Source organism: Pseudorca crassidens, chromosome 1, assembly GCF_039906515.1.
Source record: "Pseudorca crassidens isolate mPseCra1 chromosome 1, mPseCra1.hap1, whole genome shotgun sequence".
NCBI lineage: Eukaryota > Metazoa > Chordata > Mammalia > Artiodactyla > Delphinidae > Pseudorca > Pseudorca crassidens.
The window spans coordinates 104033834-104051775 of NC_090296.1; the positions used below are offsets into that span (position 1 = coordinate 104033834).

Consider the following 17942-nt stretch of genomic DNA (forward strand, 5'->3'; position numbering starts at 1 on the left):
CAGAGTGCGGCCGCCCGCTGGTGAAGTGCGCGTTTCTACGCAGGCTTCTGAACTGGCTGTCCGAGCCTCTAGTTTTCCTCCCCACCGTGTCGTACGACGTCAGCATTTACTCACGTCTTGTATATCCTGTTTCTGGTTTGTGCTTTTCCCAAGACGGCTCTCCACACGTGGCTCGTCTCCGGGAACTCATTTCTCTGCGGCCCGAGCCCCGCCCATGATTCCAGTCCCAAGCCGACTTGCCTGATGCCCGCGGCGGGAACCTGCTGCCACGCGCTGCAACCGAAGCAGCTGAGCCTCAGGTTCGGAGGACTTAAGCGGCAGTGTTTTAAAGACTTGTAGTGGTGGTCTCCACCTTTACTCCCCCACCTCCGCGCTTTTTAATTAATATACATATGTGGTTAAAAAAATTTTTTTTTCTTCACAGTAAACTTAAGTTCTCTCCCCAGACCTCCAGTCCTCCTCTCCAGTAGCAGTCACGTCCTTTTATTACCTACCAGAGGTTTTCTGTGCATAGACAAACATTTGTGTGTACGTGTCTCCACTCCCTCTTCTTGATAACACTGATGAGCATCCTGTTCACCCTTTTCTGCATCTTGCTGTTATCTGCCTCCCCTCAATGGGATGTGAGCTCCATGAAGGCAAGGATTTTTGTCGTTTTGTTTACAGCTATACTCCCAGTACCTAGAACAGTTCCTGGCACGTAATTAGGCATCCAATACACATTTTATTATCAGTGAATACTTCACATTGTCTTCCATAGTTACATAAGCGCAGTTGTAGGAGGGTATCATCTTAATTGGTTGCCTGTGTTTGGAAATTTGTTTCGTATCTTGTCTTCTATCTTTGGGAGATAATAAGCATCCTTACTAATTTTTTTTTTTCAGAAGAGTTTATTGGTATAGAGTTGCTGGGCCTATAACACTTAAAATTTGGTAGATAATACTAAATGCCTTCCAAAAGGTTTTACCAATTAACACTCAACAAGAACAAATAAGATGCCTACTTCACGACGTCTTTGTCGAAGGTGATCTTTGCCAATCTGAGATTAAAAATTTTTTTATTATTATTTTAACTGGCATTTATTTGATTATGAGTGGAGTTAGGAATCTTTACAAATGTTTGACATCTATTTTTTTCTGTGAATTGCCTGTTTATGTCCTTCACACAGTTTTCTACTGTGTTGTTGATTTTTAACAGCATTTTACATATTAAGAAATTTAGAGCTTTGCTCTTTCAGAAATTGTTTCCCAATTTATCAATATTTTAAATTTTGCTTATAGCATTTCTCTGTGCAGAAATGTCTTATTTGTATGTATCCAAATTAATCTTTTCTTCTGTGGTTTTGGATTTGGTGTTTTGCTTGAAACTGCATTTCCCTCTTCAAAATTGTTTTTCAAATATTTTTCTCTATTATTTTTATAGTATCATTTTCCACATTTGAATTTTCAACTAATCTGGAATTTGCTTAAGTATAAATAATAACATAGGATTCCGGTGCATTTTTTCCCCCCAGTACCACAGGTTGAATAAGGGCATTGCTTCCTCCACTAATTCAAAATATCACTTCTCCATGGGTCTATCTACTTTGTTCAACTGATTTATCTATTTATGTGACAGTTCCAAAATGTTTAAATTATTGTAATTTTTTAAATAACTGGGTTTACCAGCAGTCCTCCTCTTCCTTCCTTGGCCTTCTTATTCCTTGTTTCTCTAGCTATTCCTTAAAGTTTTTTCTTTAACTTTAGAATCAGTTTGTCTAGTTATAATCTGTGAATACATGTGTTTTCTTTTTATCTGATACTTGCATTTATTTTTCTTTGCTAATCACTTGACATGCAATTCCAGAACAATGTTAATAACAAAGGCACACATCAGAAATTTCAGTAATAAACATTTTCCCAACACTTCACTGGCAACCAAGATACTGAAAATTATTTTACTTTTGTTTGATCTTCTCCCTCTCTCATCCCCCTCAATAATTATAGAAGAGCCTCATCAGTCTTCCCAAGCTCTTTACACAGTTCCTTCCCAACTCTCTCAGTTTTATCCCTTTACTTCAAGAAGAAATTTCCTGCCTTTCTCACCAACATGATAACCCAGCTTCACTTCTTACCTTCAGTGTCAGGGGCCCTATCCCTTATCTGTGTTCTTAATCCCACACCTTAAGGCTTCATTTGAGACTCTGTTCCCTTCAGCCTATGAGCATACTCAGTGCTTCGCTCTAGGTTGAATAGGTGAGTAGCCAGTCTTAGAAAATGTTTTTCTTTCCAATTATTATAATGGAATACAGAGGAAGGGGTTAACAACAACAACAAACATGTATTTCACGTCCAACAGACTGAACTGAAATCTTGGAAATACTATTTCTTTTTGTTTAGCTTGCTTGAGACTTAATGATTCCTGAATCTGAAGGTGTATGTCACCATTACTGAAAAATTCTCAGCTATTTTCTTTTCATATATTTCCTCTTCCTCTATGTCCTCCCGTTTCTCCTTCTAGAATTCCTATTAGACATAAGTTGGAGCCTTAATCTTTCCTCTATCTCTCTTAACCTCCCTCATACCTTATCCCTGTCTGCTGAATTCTGTATAATTTCCTCCAGTCTACCTTCTAGTTCACCAATTTTCTCTTCACCTGTCAAACTTGCCATTTAACTTCTGACCATTCCATTTTGAACATCAATAGCTACATTTTTCCATATATGGAAGTCTTTTTCTAAAATTCAAACCAGTCTTGTATCTTTAATAAAGTCTCCTTTTCCCAGATGTTTCTATTCCTTTTATGTTTGTAAGCATTTTAAACATCTTTACTTTATGGTCTCCATCTGATAACTATATTATCTGCTGGATTTTGGTTCACTGGCCCTTGCTCATGTTTGGGGCTGAAGGGGGTGAGGAAGGAATGGGTTTTCATTTTAAATAGTGAGCTCACTCTTAGCAGGGTGTTTCCTGTAAAAATCCTGTAAGTTCCGGGTGAAAATGTTTTCTCTGAAGAGATTTTACTTTGCTTCTCCCAAGAAATCCAGAGGTATTACCAACCACAAATCACTTTATGTTAGTTTATGTTCATTTTTTGGCTTAGACATTCCCAGAAAAGGGGGCTAATGTAAACTTGAACCTCAAACCTGTGTAAAAGCATACTTATGGTTATAAATGCTCAGGGAAGATTAAGACATAGACCAGGCCCTGGCTTTGTGTGTGTTTGGAGGTAGGGGCCCTCCACCCCAGTATCCTACCTCCAGCAGATCCAAAGCTTTCTCCCATGATGGCATGTAGCCATTAAAACCAAGCACCTAGATTACTGATGCTGGAAAAAAACAAACCAAAAGCAAACCACACTCAGTATCAGTTTGTTGTAAGTTCCCTCTGTTGCTGCCATTGTTGTTGCTGCTGTTGCTGCTGTTGTCTGTTTTGTGGAAAAAGAGGGATGGTCTCAGGGTATTTCCCTTACTTTCTTAAGAGATCAAGAGTTCATTAAAAAAAATGTTCATTATATTTTATCCAGCATTATCAAGTGTTTTATATTGGGAGAGTTTTCCAGTTCTATACTCACCCATATTGCCAAAAATAGAAGACCTGGAAATACCATATAGAGTTTTCCAGCTTATAAAAAGCCAAGCAAAACATTCTTTAGTGTGCAAAAATAAACAAATGGGACCTAATCAAACTTACAGGCTTTTGCACAGCAAAGGGAACCATAAACAAAATGAAAAGACAATCTACATAATGGGAGAAAATATTTGTAAATGATGTGACCAACAAGGGATTCATTTCTAAAATATACAGAGCTCCTACAACTCAATATCAAAAAACCCAAACAACCCAATTCAAAAATGGGCAGAAGATCAGAAGAGACATTTATCTAAAGAAGACATATAGACAGCCAACAGGCACATAAAAAGATGCTCAACATCACTAATTATTAGAGAAGTGAAAATCAGAACTACAATGAGTTATCACCTCACACCAGTCAGAATGGCCATCATCAAAAAGTCTACAAATAACAAATGCTGGAGAGGGTGTGGAGAAAAAAAGAACCCTCCTACACTGTTGGTGGGAATGTAAATTAGTGCAGCCACTATGGAGAACAGTATGGAGGTTCCTTAAAAACTAAAAATAGAGCTACCATATGACCCAGCAATCCCACTCCTGGGCATATATCCAGAAAAGACAAAAACTCTAATTCGAAAAGATACTTGCACTCCACTGTTCATTGCAGCACTATTTACAGTAGCCAAGACATGGAAGCAACCTAAGTCTCCACTGACAGATAAATGGATAAAGAAGATGTGGTAATATATATATGATAGAATATTACTCAGCCATAAAAAAGAAAGAAATAATGCCATTTGCAGCAACATGGATGGACCTAGAGATTATCATACTAAGGGAAGTAAGCCAGGCAGACAAATACTATATGACTTAAATATGGAATCTAAACAATAACACAAGTGAACTTATTTGTAAAACAGAAACAGACTCACAGACATAGAAAACAAACTTATGGTTACCAAAGGGGAAAGGAGGGAGGAGGAATAAATTAGGAGTATGTGATTAACAGATACACACTACTATATATAAAATAAACAATGAGGACCTACTATATAGCACGGGGAACTATATTCAATATCTTGTAATAACCTCTAATGGAAGAGAATCTGAAAAAGAATATACGTATGTATATTATACATATACATATATAATGTATGCATAATGTTAGCAAAGAATTACTTTGCTAACACATATTGTAAATCAACAACAGTTCAATCAAAAAAAAAAAAAAACTCCTTATTGGGAATTCCCTGGCGGTACAGTGGTTAGGACTCTGTGTTTCCACTGTGGGGGGCACGCGTTCCGATCCCTGGTCAGGGAACTGAGATCCTGCATGCAACGTGGAGCAGCCAAAAAGTCCTCATTGAACATTTCTTCAATAGATTATTAGCTATCTTGACATCAACTTCAAAACACCAGAATATACTTCTCAGATTTCCTAATTTCTCATAATAAACCAATATGGATTTATTATATGAGAGCATTTCTAAACATTTTTGAAGTGGTTACTTTCAAATTCTATTCCTGTCTTTGAACATTAATAGTGACTCCTGTTTTTTTTTGTTTTTTTTTTTGCGGTACGCGGGCCTCTCACTGCTGTGGCCTCTCCCGTTGCGGAGCACAGGCTCCGGCCGCTCCGCGGCATGTGGGATCCTCCCAAACCGCGGCACGAACCCGTGTCCCCTGCATCGGCAGGCGGACCCTCAACCACTGCGCCACCAGGAAAGCCCGTGACTCCTGTTTTGAAAACTCTTTCACTTGACCCTGCTGCATCTTAAGTCCTTTATTCAGTCCACCAATAACCATTTGAGTACCTACTGTATACCAGGCCTTTTCCAGGTAGTGGCAACACAATTTTGAAGAAAACTTCCCAAGTCCCTGTCCTCATGGAGCTTATATCTTAGTGGATGGAGACAAACATACAAATATATTGAGTGGTAATAAGTGACATGTACAAAAACAGAGCAGGATAACAAGGCAGCAGGTGACAATCTGGTTGGGGCCATGAGGGGGAGTGACTGATACTTTATTTTATTTTTTTGTGGTACGCGGGCCTCTCGCTGTTGCGGCCTCTCCCGTTGCGGAGCATAGGCTCCAGACGTGCAGGCTCAGCGGCCATGGCTCACGGGCCTAGCCGCTCCGCGGCACGTGGGATCTTCCCGGACCAGGGCACGAACCCGTGTCCCCTGCATCGGCAGGCGGACTCTCAACCACTGCTCCACCAGGGAAGCCCGACTGCTATTTTATATAAGGTGATCAGTAAAGTCCTTTTGGACAACGTGACATTTGAACTGTCTTAACGGATGGGAGAGGGAGCCATGCAGATATATGGAAGACTAGCGTTCCAGGTAGAGGGAACAGCAAATATTCCTGAGGCAGGAACATACTTGGCCGCTCCAGGGAGGCCCGTATGCCTGTGGAGGAGTAAGTGGGGTGAACAGTGGTGGTAGGAAATAAGGTAAGAGTGTCCATTTCCCCACATATTCCCTCCTCATCCAGTCAAGTACCACACCACTCCCAATGCCTCTTGCACCCATCTCTCAGTCCCAGTCTTAGTTCACGCCCTTACCATCCTTGCTTTGTTCACCTGAGGACAGCTAGTACAACATTTCCTGCACTGCAGATGCTCCATAAATGTTCGAGGATAACAAATTTGAATTATCTGCTCCAGAATATGTTGTCTTGGCTGGTCACTCGTCACGCACCTAATGGAATTTGTGTCTCTGAATGTGGTTTCCTTTAGCATTATGACTTCTGGTTGAAACTTTATTGTGATGGGAAATGAAGTTGTGTTCACATCCAAACTTGACAGATTAAACCACTTTTTTATTATAAGCTTAATTGGCACACAGTTCACTGAAGATACACTTCACTTTTACAGAAGCCTGTCAATAGGAAAATACACTGACGCACACAAAAATTTATATTGGTACTTCAATATAAATTTAAACAAATGCTTTCCAAAGAGAATACAGGTTATTTACATCAATAATTAAAGATGGCTCTTGCATGTGCCAATATCATGTATATGTTTAACTGTGTATTACGTTTAAGGCCGATGGAATCTGTAGCTAACTTCTCAGTTGGTTCCTAAATAGGTTGGAACATACTGATATTGTCTTCCTTTTAACTATACAAATGAATCATATAAAATGTTCCCTGATATGTAGCTATAAAATTATCGTTTACTCCACTTAAGTCTTATGGCAACTTTAGAAGGCACTGCCTGTGAGGATGACCCTGCCCTTGAAATGTCTGGATCTTTTTCTCACCAGGATACACAATTCAAATGCATAGGACTCAATGAATCCTTAGTATTTAAAAAGGTCCTCATTTCACGGATAGAAATATATAAGATCTTAGTAAACACAGCTAAGTTTCTTAAGGGGATGGTGGGAGGGCAATGGCAAAAAAAGAAACCAGGACAGATGCTCAACAAAAAGCCGTTTGAAAATCATCATAAAGGTAATTACTTTCCATCATAGCTGTATTTTTCTAATTACTGTTATGCCAAACATTTGCCACCACAAAATACAGTCATTTTTATTCTTTATTTAAATTATAATGAGTGGTGGGTGTTTCTTCCTAAATAGCCATTGAGCTCTTTGGAAATTTTAATCTACTTTACTTAAACTACTTTAATAAATAAGAATTTTCCCCTTTGATTTTTGTAAGCAACTGCCATGAAGCATATTTTGAAACCGCCTTTAATTTGCTAAAAAGACACTTTGGCAATGTGGAAGAGTACATGACCTTGGAAAGACCCAACAAGTACAGTAAATGCCCATGATCTCAAGGAAAACTACAGGCTACAGAACACTCCATTTTTCTTATACTGAGCTAGAGTACAAATGTAACTGCTTAAACACAACCATCCATCTTCCACCAAATAGTAAACAGATATTTTATGTAATTATAAGATAATTCCTTCAATTCCACCAATGTAAAAACAAAACAAGTTGCAAAGATCAACAATATAGAGACTGAGGGTGAAAACAAGATGAGTCGTTCACAAGCTAATTGAAACTGCAGCCTGAGGATGCCAGACCAACATTATAAATATGAAGAAAAAGAAGCTAAATGTTTACTTATCACAACTAACTTCGGCATAAGCACCAGCTATGTTCAGATGGGGTCAGCACATAGGCCACGTATAAATGCACACATCACAGTGAACGAAAGCCATAAAAATCTAGCTCCCTGGCCCGTCAATCAACCCTTCAGAGCAACGGGAATCTAGCAGGGAGCCAGAAGTCCCCCTTCAGCTGCTTATACAACATTAAGCCCCCCCAGGCCTCACCCCCAAGCCCTTTCCCACCAGCAACAGTCACAATGAGCATACAATTTCTTGATCCAGTTTATCCAAGGTCTGTAGATATGGGCAATAATTTGCCCTATTTCATTTTAAACAGAATGCTTACATAAATTAATACTCAAAGACACTGAAGCATCATTTGTGTATATTCTTATTTAACATTCAAATGGTTTAGATGGCATTTTAGAAGGTCCCTTGGGTGCAAGTAAGGGTCTTCAAATTTGGATTAAACACTGATATTACGTCTAAGATCTTGAATGTGAGACTCCAGGCCTATCTATGGTAAGGCAGGTGACAGTATCTTCAGTCATTCTACATAATAAATGCACTGTTCTGTGGCTACAAAATCCTGACTACTTAAATGATCTACTGCCATGGGCTAAGGTTTTATAAGGCACTTTGGGCTGTGTGAAATATTTCTCCTAACTCTCAGGCTGAATCTTAAAGAAATATTTACAAAGCTGCAGCAAAGTAATTTTAAAACTGGATGCTCTACTGATAGGTCTAACTGGGATGGTGAGAAGCAGTTTGTACACAATGCCCGTTAATTTCTCCCTGTGCCATGCGTGTATCACCGTAGAGAAGGTCACAGACATGGGCCACCTGAATTACTGTGTAGCTCGCTGGACTCTTCAACAGCCACATGACCCCTTTTCCTTTTCTTCATTCAACTGATCTGCAGAGGTGTGACCGTTGGATCGCACCACGCCTTCGGGAATCCAGGACTTGTCCACACACCGTTCCATTCGCTTCATTATCAGGTCCAGGAGCATCTCAATCGCTTGGTTTATGTTTGTCCCATTGGCAGCGCTAGTTTCAAAGTAGGGGATTCTGGAAGACAGTGACAACTCGGGTAACAACATGTGGAGGGAAAGGACAGTGACCTTTTTGCTCTTGATAATTCAACTTAAAAAATCGGAAGAATACAAATATACAAGGCAACAAAAGCATTTTGCCACACAGGCCACATTAAAAAGTGAAAAATAAAATAATTGACACTGAATTCCTAACAGACGTAAAACTTCTGGAAGTGTTTACTCCCATTTAACAGATGATTAAACTGCAGCTCAGAAAGATAAAGCAACGTGCCCAATTTCATTATGCTAGAAAGTAGCGAAGCCAGGATTTGAATCCACAGCGGTTTGCTTCTAGTGTAACCAACTTCAACTATAGGCTCCACTGGTTCCAAATATGCATACTTGCATGAGGATTTCCAAAACAGAAAACTCTGTTTCACTTGATACATACGGGGCGGGGGGTGGGGGGGGGAAGCTGATATAAGAGAGACTTCAGAGGTCCCTGGCTGTATTTGTCAAAGGCTTTGCCACTTGTCAGCTCCAGGCTGTATTCCTGGACCACACACCGGAAGACATTCTGAATTCCACAGCACTTCAGAGTTCCTCAGGTATTATCGATCTTAAGCATGTTTGTTTTGTTATCCCAGGACCCGAGGTTAGGTGTAATTTTTTAGTAACTCACAAAGCATCATTTCAAAACTGTAAGGCTACTTTTCACATATTCTTAAGACGTCAGTCTTGTCATGGTGGTCACCTTTCATACTTAGAGTCAGTCTTTGCAAGGGGATTAATCAATCACCTGCCAAGTTCTTCCTCCTTCTTAATAAAGTCATGAAAATAGTGATAAAATTGTATTTTCTTCAAACTGTTGATTTCATTCCCACCACTTAGTAAGGAATCTGACCAAAAATGCTCTTAGATGTAAAATCTACAAAAGAAAGTTGTTTTAGCACCTCTGGGAGCCCTGCAATTGAATTCAGTAAAATACTCCTTACATTTATAGAGACTTTAACATCCAACTCTATTACAATACTTTTCCTGAAGAATGTCTTTGTTTTCCTGTCTTCTCATAGCATGTTAACACTACATCAATGACTCTGATTACAACTTTGGTTATTCTTTCATTTCCTGGCTAGGAGCAGCTTCCACAGGAGAGCGTTTCCAGATTTGTTTTAACCTTCTTACTACTTTTACAGATCTTTTCACAACTGTTCTGCTTCCTGTGTCACCAAGAAGCACATTAGGGGCACATGTGTAGGGATGGAAGGCTATTTGTCCATTATGATTTCCTCAAGATGTTGCCTTATTATCTGCTCGCTTCCTATGGGAGGTAGCAGGCCTTGCAACTGGACTCTACAATCCTCTCCTGTTTGAGTATAGCTCTTAAAAGCCGGTTGAGGAACCATCACTTCATTTGAGGATTTATCTACCTATCTGTGAGTTCTGAAGGACATGCTTGCTCCACTGATTCTACCATGACCATGTTCATAGCCCTTCATATGCTGGCTCTAAAATATCTTAATCAGAGAAGGGTCCACTGGGCAAATTACATCATCTCAGTAGTTTTTAAACCTCTTGCCTGGATATCTCTTTGGTTACTGTCAGTCTTTTTTCCCTACCTCTTCATCTGGTGCCTTAGCCACAAAATGAAGGTAATACATCTTTCCCATCCCCCTGGTCACATGCAGTATTTCTTTACCAAGTTTGAAGAAGACATTCTTTGTGGGGACTGAATAAATACTTATTTATCAAGTACCTATGTGATTGACCTAAGTCCTGGGGACACTTTGTAATGCTGCCATTTTTACATGAGCTGCATTTTAGATTAAGAATTCTCAAAATTTAAATACTTAGGTTTTCTCCATCGTGCTCTTTCTCAATTATACCCATGAAGAATCATTTAATATCTGCAGAACATTTCTTATACTTAAGGAGAAGGCTTGATCATTCTATCACCATTCAGAAAGCTATTGTTTAATGGAAAAGCAACTGAAAAACTCATCTCTCCCTCAGAGAATAATGGGCTGAAATTGGAAATACACAAATAAAAAAGTAGTTGAGCAGTAAACTTTCTTGTAAATACTAGTCATAATAGTGTACATCTTACTTTTAAAATTTCCTCCAAGTCAATTAAGAATATCCTTCCAGCTATAGAGTCCTCAGCCTCAATGAATTCCTCAACAGGGTCTCCATTAAGCTATTTCTATTTTCCATAGTTTCTTCCATCTCAGCTCCTGGTAACTACCTCACAATAATTTTTAAGGCATAAATGAGAAAGAACAGTTGAAAATACTTTTTAAAAAATAATAAAACCTATGCATGGAAGTTACAGACAGTCTGGAGAATAGTTAAGAGCCATAACCTCTGGAGCCTGCCTGCCGGGATTCAAATCCTAGTACGACTCCTTACCGACTGTGTAGCCCTGGCAAGCTATTTACATCTGTGCCTCAGTTGCCTTATCCATAAAACCAGATAATATCAGTATCCTCCTATTAAGGATTAAATGAGTTAACATTTCAAGCACTTAGAAATGCGTAATTTTTGACAAATGTGTCATTGACAAACATTCCTTATTTCCAACGCAGTAATGGGTTAGGTTACAAAAGTTTGTTTTTAATTTTGTTGTTTAAATCTTAGGACACATAGAAACAATGTCACTGAATCGTGGAAAATCATAGCTCCAAGAGACCTCAGCAAGATTACAAACATTAAATTTCCAGACTAGCCCATAAGCATTGATTTAATCCACAATGTAGCTGATATACAATCCTGCCCTAAATTCTGGTAAACTGAACCATGCTTCCCTACGTCAGAGATGGCTCACTCAGATCTGTCCTAGCCAAAATGTTTCATGCTTCAAAGCATTTGTCTCCCTCCAGTCCCTGTCAAACCATAAGAGGTTCCTTACTGCCCCGAAGTGATCATCACTAAATGCTGAGAGAAAATGGATCTTACTTTACTGATCAGTACTGAAGTATAAATGGCTGGTGCCTCTAGCAGAACTATGAGCTATTCTCTATTTACTAACTTCAGCAAATATTTAATTGGTATAATTTCAGGGTATAGGAGTGAAGGTGTACATTTTTAAGTCACTCATATTAAAATAGGTACAGTATTAATGAGATATAGTTTAGAGTTATAATTCAAATTCTAGTAACAAACTAAAAATATATTTACTGGCCATTTGTGAATCTTCAGGTGATGTGACCAGGAGTCAGGTTAACAGCCTTAAAATCTTTTGACTAATTATTCAGAGTCTTCTGAGCAATTGGGGCAACACGGTTTTTGTTTCTATAGGAATAAATGAATGCTAGAGATCACTCCTCTCTACTCTCAGTTCTTTGAGCTGCCAGACGAAAAGCAAACTAGATGAGATGCACATCAAAGACCCTGAATTAAGACTTCTGTTCCAGCATAAAATGATGCCCCAGACACAGAAATGTGCCTTGTGCTCACATGTGAAAATTGGACTTGCTCAGCTTGTCCTAAGGGCATAGGAAGTCTAGTGGATGGAGTCAGTCATATTTTTATGTCCATATCTTCCTGATGCTCACTTTTAGAAGGCATTCGGGCTACTTTATCTGAACAGTTCTCCGCGTCTGTAAAGAGGTGTTAACAGTGCTTCATGGGGTCTTGATAAGGAGGCAATAAGATAATATACGTAAAGGGCTTAACACAAGCCTAGCATCCGCAAGTGCTCAATCAATGTTCATCTAATGGGGTTCTCTTCTTCTCTAAAAATAATATTCTGCTTTTCCTAAAACTTTCTAGGCAAAAATTTAGTAATCTTAGCTTAAATTCAAGAAGATCAATTGTCCCCCTTTTAAGCATGGAGACAGGTGTGTTGTTCCTTCTCGCCACATGGTGCTGCTAGAGCAGCATGACTAGGGAGCAGTACCGCCAAACATTTGAAAAAATCATGTGCAGCTAATTGATATCAATCTGTAAACGAGCACTTAATGACCTTTTGGAACACATGCAGAATACAAATTTTGATGTGCTTTTAATAACTTGATAAATCACAAATTTCTAAATTAAAAAATAATGCGCAAAACGAAAATTAGGGTGGGCATTATCATTTACAGCTTTTCACCGAGACACCTATATCCAGCTCATGTCATAGGTTAGGACCCACATTTTTAGATGTTTTCTTTTCCATGACTTATTTCTACAACACTAGAAGAGCTTAGATCCCAGGAATGAAAGCAAGTGTATTTGGTGATTCTGTCCAATGGTTCTAGATATTTGGCTCACGTGTGGGTCCAGAAATTATGAAGATATTTTTCACTAAGGTAAGAAGCAAGTCTCACTGCTCCTCATGGCCTGTTGGCTGGTAAATGAACAAGCATTTACAGGAAACAGTGAGGGTATAAACTGTTTCAGCCTGGGAGACTGTGCCCAAATGAAATTCAGGTCCTCTACTGAGTCTTTGGGGCTCTGGAAATCAGCCTTATCTGTTTAGTTGCAGCTTATGTGTGTGGTTTTAAAATGTGCCCAATGATACGGCATTAATTTATTTCTTGAATAAGGGTCGGATGTCCACAAATTTTCAAAGAATAAAAAACTATTAGAGATCAAGCTATTCATACATTTCATCTAGTTCAGACTAGATAAGACACTGACAGCAGTATGCTGAGCTAAGCCACTTGAAATCCCAGAAATGGTCTGTACTCGTATTACTAATGTTGTAAATCAATGTTTTTAACACATCTTTCATTCAAGAAACTCTTGAGCACCCTTCTCATCACTAGCCAGCAGTCTCCAGTGGGGGAACAAAGTTGTCTTATATTTGCTGCCCCTAAGAATAGATCTTAAAAGCTCTCATCACAAGAAAAAAAAACTGTAACTACATGGGACTTTCCTGGTGGTCCTGTGGTTAAGACTCTGCACTTCCACTGCAGGGGGCACGGGTTCCACCCCTGGTCTGGGAACTAAGGTCCCACACGCTACCAGGTGTGGCCAGAAAAAAAAAAAAAAGGAAAATAAAATTGTAACTACATGTGGTGATGGATGTCAACTAAACTTACTGTGGTGATCATATCACAATATATACATAAATCAAATCATTAAGTTGTATACCTAAAACGAATACAATGTTATATATCAATTATATCTCATTTTTTAAAAATTTGCTGACTCTTTCTTTGCACAGCACATGTGAAATACATACTTTCAATTATCATACTTTCATCATATTCATAATGTTCTCTATTTCCCTCGACCCTGAATCAAAAACAAAAGGCTTATATTGACCACCAACTATCTTCTGTGAATAAAGAGGGTAGAAGGATGCTTAGATGCAACCATTTTCACTCACAATAAAGTCCTTTCCCACCCAGTTGTGGCTGGTGCTCCTTTGGTACCAATCCCAGTGTCCCTGCCCAGTCTGTATCAAAGCTGATATCATTAACTGTGCAAGAGAAAAAATCCTCCTGGATTTAGCATGGATTTTCCGATGTTAAGTCATTGAGCACATTTCCCTTCTCCAAGCATGGCACAAGTACACACCTGCTTCATATTCTATGCATAATGATCTTGTCCAGCTCTGCTGTCAAGGAAAATATCTGCCAGCATGCACAGCTCATAGTAACTTGACATCTACACAGGTGGGTCTCAAAGTGTTATCCTCAATCACTAACAGCAGCAGCACCTAGGAATCAGCTAGAAATGTAAAATGTGGGGCTTCATCCCAGACGTACTAAATGAGAAACTCAGTGGGACAGCGTTCAGGTGAAGCTGGAGCACACTAAAGTCTGAGATTCAACGGTATCATCTAAAAGACGAATGTTGTCAATGTTGCATTCTGCTTTCTCTTTTAATATATTTGTCACTGACTTTGTAGCTATTTTTAAAAGTATTTCAGCAACAGTGTGAACTATAATAGTTTTGACTGGCAGAAGTACAAATTTGAATAACCCTCTGTTTTGCTCTCTTCTCCGATTTCATTGACAATATTATTCAATATTACATACTAGAAAGCATTATTTTGTAGTTGTTCTAAAAAACTCGACTGCTTTACGGGGCACATCGCTTTGTTGTGTTAGGAAGTGACCTAAGAGCTTCACATTACAATTTAACCACGTTTTATAGCAAAAAAAAAAAAAAAAAAAAAAAAAAGGTAACTAGGGGTGAAGGGATTCTTAGTCTACTAAAACTAATTTTTTGAATATTCATCATCATGCATCCAATTCACCCTTTCTATTTTGGGCTGCTGCATGAAGCCCTCATTCTCAGATTTACTTGTCCCAGCAGACACAGATTTATGTTCCATATTTGCACTGTAACATGTTTTTATTAGGTTTGCAAAGTTTTTCTGAGACATAGTCTTTCACTCTCCAAATGCATGTGTATTTCAGAGAACCACCTGTGAACCAATGACCCATTTTTATGAACTGAGGAGAGAAGGCAATATGATAGTAACAAAAAATGCAAATTTATCAGACAACATACAAAAGATATGAAGATATGCCGTAAACTACTGTTTTCTGAGTGTTAGCACATAGATGGACTAACCAACATAGTCCTCTAGTGCATGTGCAACCAATGAAAATATTACGATTATTAAAAGTGAAAAAAAGATTTCTGTGAAAATAATCATTAAACTTATATGTTCAAATTTGTGAAGCGCATGTGAACCAAATTTCCCCTTTACACCTTCCTCTGCCAAACAGCCTACAGAACTCTATTTTATGCTTCCTAAATCCTGAGGGATGTCCGTTTCCACCCCTTTCCATTCTTCAATAATTTCAATTATCTTATCTGCTAATCTCTCCTCTCCTTATTTTAACTCAGCTCAGAAACTTTACATTGAGTCCCTCTTATGAAATACTCCCCAGATCTTCCAACCCGGGCACAGAGGGAAGACAATCCCTGTTATCCCCAGAGCCCCCATATAGTCAGAAAGCAATGCCAGGCTCTTTCATACCAGGCAGGAGATGGGATCCTAAGAACCTGCCCAGAGGAAACAAGCAAAGGGCTGAAGAAGGCCAGAGGGATAAGAAATCAATCCAGACTCCCCCACAAAGCTTGACAATGTGCTTCTTTGATCCAGCTAACTCCCCTAGCTGCCCTATTTTTTTTTTTTTTTGGTCTTTGCAAACACACTTCTCAAAAGCATGGTCCACAGTTTCCGTTGCTTCATCACTTACTTCCTCCTCACCCCCTTGCAACACAGCGCCCAGCTTCAACACTACAGAATCCTCCATGATATTTGATCCCTCCCTCTTTCCTTCCACTACTTTACACAAAGTGCCTCTCATGAGAGGAGGGGACATATCAGGTGATCAGAATCGCCTGCAGGGCTCTGTCAGCCTCCATTTCAGAATCACCTCCGTCAGAGGTTCTCAACCTCTGCTCACAAAAATCACATGGAGAGCTTTTAAAAGACACCAGTGCCCGGCCCCCACTCCCTACCTGTGATGGCTTTGCAATCTGTCAGCTTGGCTAGATTGCACAAAACTTCCCAGAATTCCCTTCCCAGTCAGGGTGGACCACAGAGAGATGCAGCGGGGGGGATGCAGAGGGCGGAAGTGAAGGAGCAGCCATTCTGCTCATACATCGACGCTTCTCCACTAGCTCATCTCTTTGGCACAGACCAGTGACCAGACCTGCCCCCTTTCCACCTTCCCCTAGATCCTCCTTCAGCTTCTCCAACTCCTGGGCCAGGTGTGTGTGTTTAGCTCTGTGGCAAAGGGTCTTGGCTTCTGTAGGACACCCACACCATCCAGGTCAGAAGCCGTAAGAACTGATACAAGTTTCAGTCCATGATTACGGGTCCCAGCTGGTTCTGGCTCTCTGCCACTTCAAATCCATCTTTCCCTCTGACTGCCTGCCCTGTGGGCTCCAGAGTCAGACACAAAGCAACACTTTACAAAGGCTGCCCGACAGCTCTCCACTTCACCCCACTCGTCATCCCCAGACTGACCTGGGAAAGTACTCATAACAGCCCTCCACGTTTGAAGGCTTTCGGCAACTTCCTGTGTCCCGGGAGATCAAGTCCACTCTTCTTACCTGGTGTTCAAAGCTCTCCAAACTCTGGCTCCTTCCCACCGGGCCTTCCACTTCCCCCCACCCCCGGTTTGAACCCCATTGTTGAGTGTTTTCCGAACTCAATCAGCCCAAGGAAGAACAAAGCAGGGGTCACACAAAGAAAAGGGAAAGGGCCTCCTCGGGCCTGCCTAACAGAGGCCGCCAGCGTGGTAACGCCCCTACACACAGCCTACTGACACCCCACACCATATCTCTCTCTCTCTCTCTCTCTCTCTCTCTCTCTCTCCCCTTCCTTCTCTACCCTACTTGCTGCCTCCCACTTATATTAAGGGTAATTAATACATACACATTTGCATTCTCATTATATTAGAGGAAGAAAGAAAGTAAAGCACGAATTGTTTTGTAGACGTGCCCCAGACACCTTAATTAGCAGCGGCTGACCCCTTCTCTCATGTCCAGTTAATGCTGCTGCTACTATGAACCTATTCCCTGAGCTAAAGGAGGAAGACAGTATTTAGTTGATTCTCCAGCACAAAAACACAGCTTAAACCAAAGGGGATCTTCACAGTCCTCTCCCAGCACAGGTATTCCAAAGCCAATAAGGCCTTCTTGTCTGCGGGAGCTCTCTACAGCAGCATAGGAACTGGCTTTGAAATTTCCTCGCTGAATATAGAGAATTTCCTTACCCTGGGTGTCTCTTACCTGCATCTTGGAAAGGAGGCCTTACATAGTTAGGGCATTTGACCTCAAAGCTGTCTTTCTTCAAACACCAAGAGACTGAGAAAAACGGTACTGAAGCACTGAATGAGGGCCCTCGCCCACTGCTGTTGCTATGGTTCCCATATCATATAATATTAATATGCAAAGTAGGTATTTGACACCTCCCCCCAAGGGCTACATCTGAGTGTTTCAATTTTTTGCTTTTGCCCTTTTTGTTATCCATTCATATGCAAATGTTTGCATTGGAAACTTGCCCTGTAGATTCCTCCACAAAAATACTCACCCATACTTCTCTGCAAGTCCTCTGGCTTCTTCCTCTTTTACTACTCTTTGGTCTTCCAGATCACTCTTATTTCCACATAACACTATATCTGGGTTTTCACAATATGCATGCATTTGTAGCTGGCCTATTAATATAAGAAAATTTATTATAGGTAAGTAATGTAAGTCTATGATCAGTGGAGAATACATGCAAAAGTGCTTTGAAACTGTAAATGGATACACAGATATAAGGAACTGATATAATTCTTTCAAAGCACCAAGACCCTAAGCTATAAAACTAAATGGATG

General features: G+C 40.0%; 1 protein-coding gene across 3 annotated transcripts in view; it reads right to left on the reverse strand.

The window, feature by feature from the left end:
• Nucleotides 1-6356: 6356 nt before the first annotated feature.
• Nucleotides 6357-17942, reverse strand: part of RAB27A (RAB27A, member RAS oncogene family) — a 74022-nt gene continuing 62436 nt past the window's right edge. For all 3 annotated transcript variants that reach the window (XM_067747617.1, XM_067747607.1, XM_067747616.1), the window contains 2 exons: nt 17656-17779; nt 6357-8697 (listed from right to left, as the gene is read on the reverse strand). In XM_067747617.1, coding sequence (XP_067603718.1) covers nt 8499-8697; nt 17656-17779 — 323 coding nt within the window. In that variant the 3' untranslated portion in view covers nt 6357-8498. The remainder of the gene's footprint in view (nt 8698-17655; nt 17780-17942) is intronic.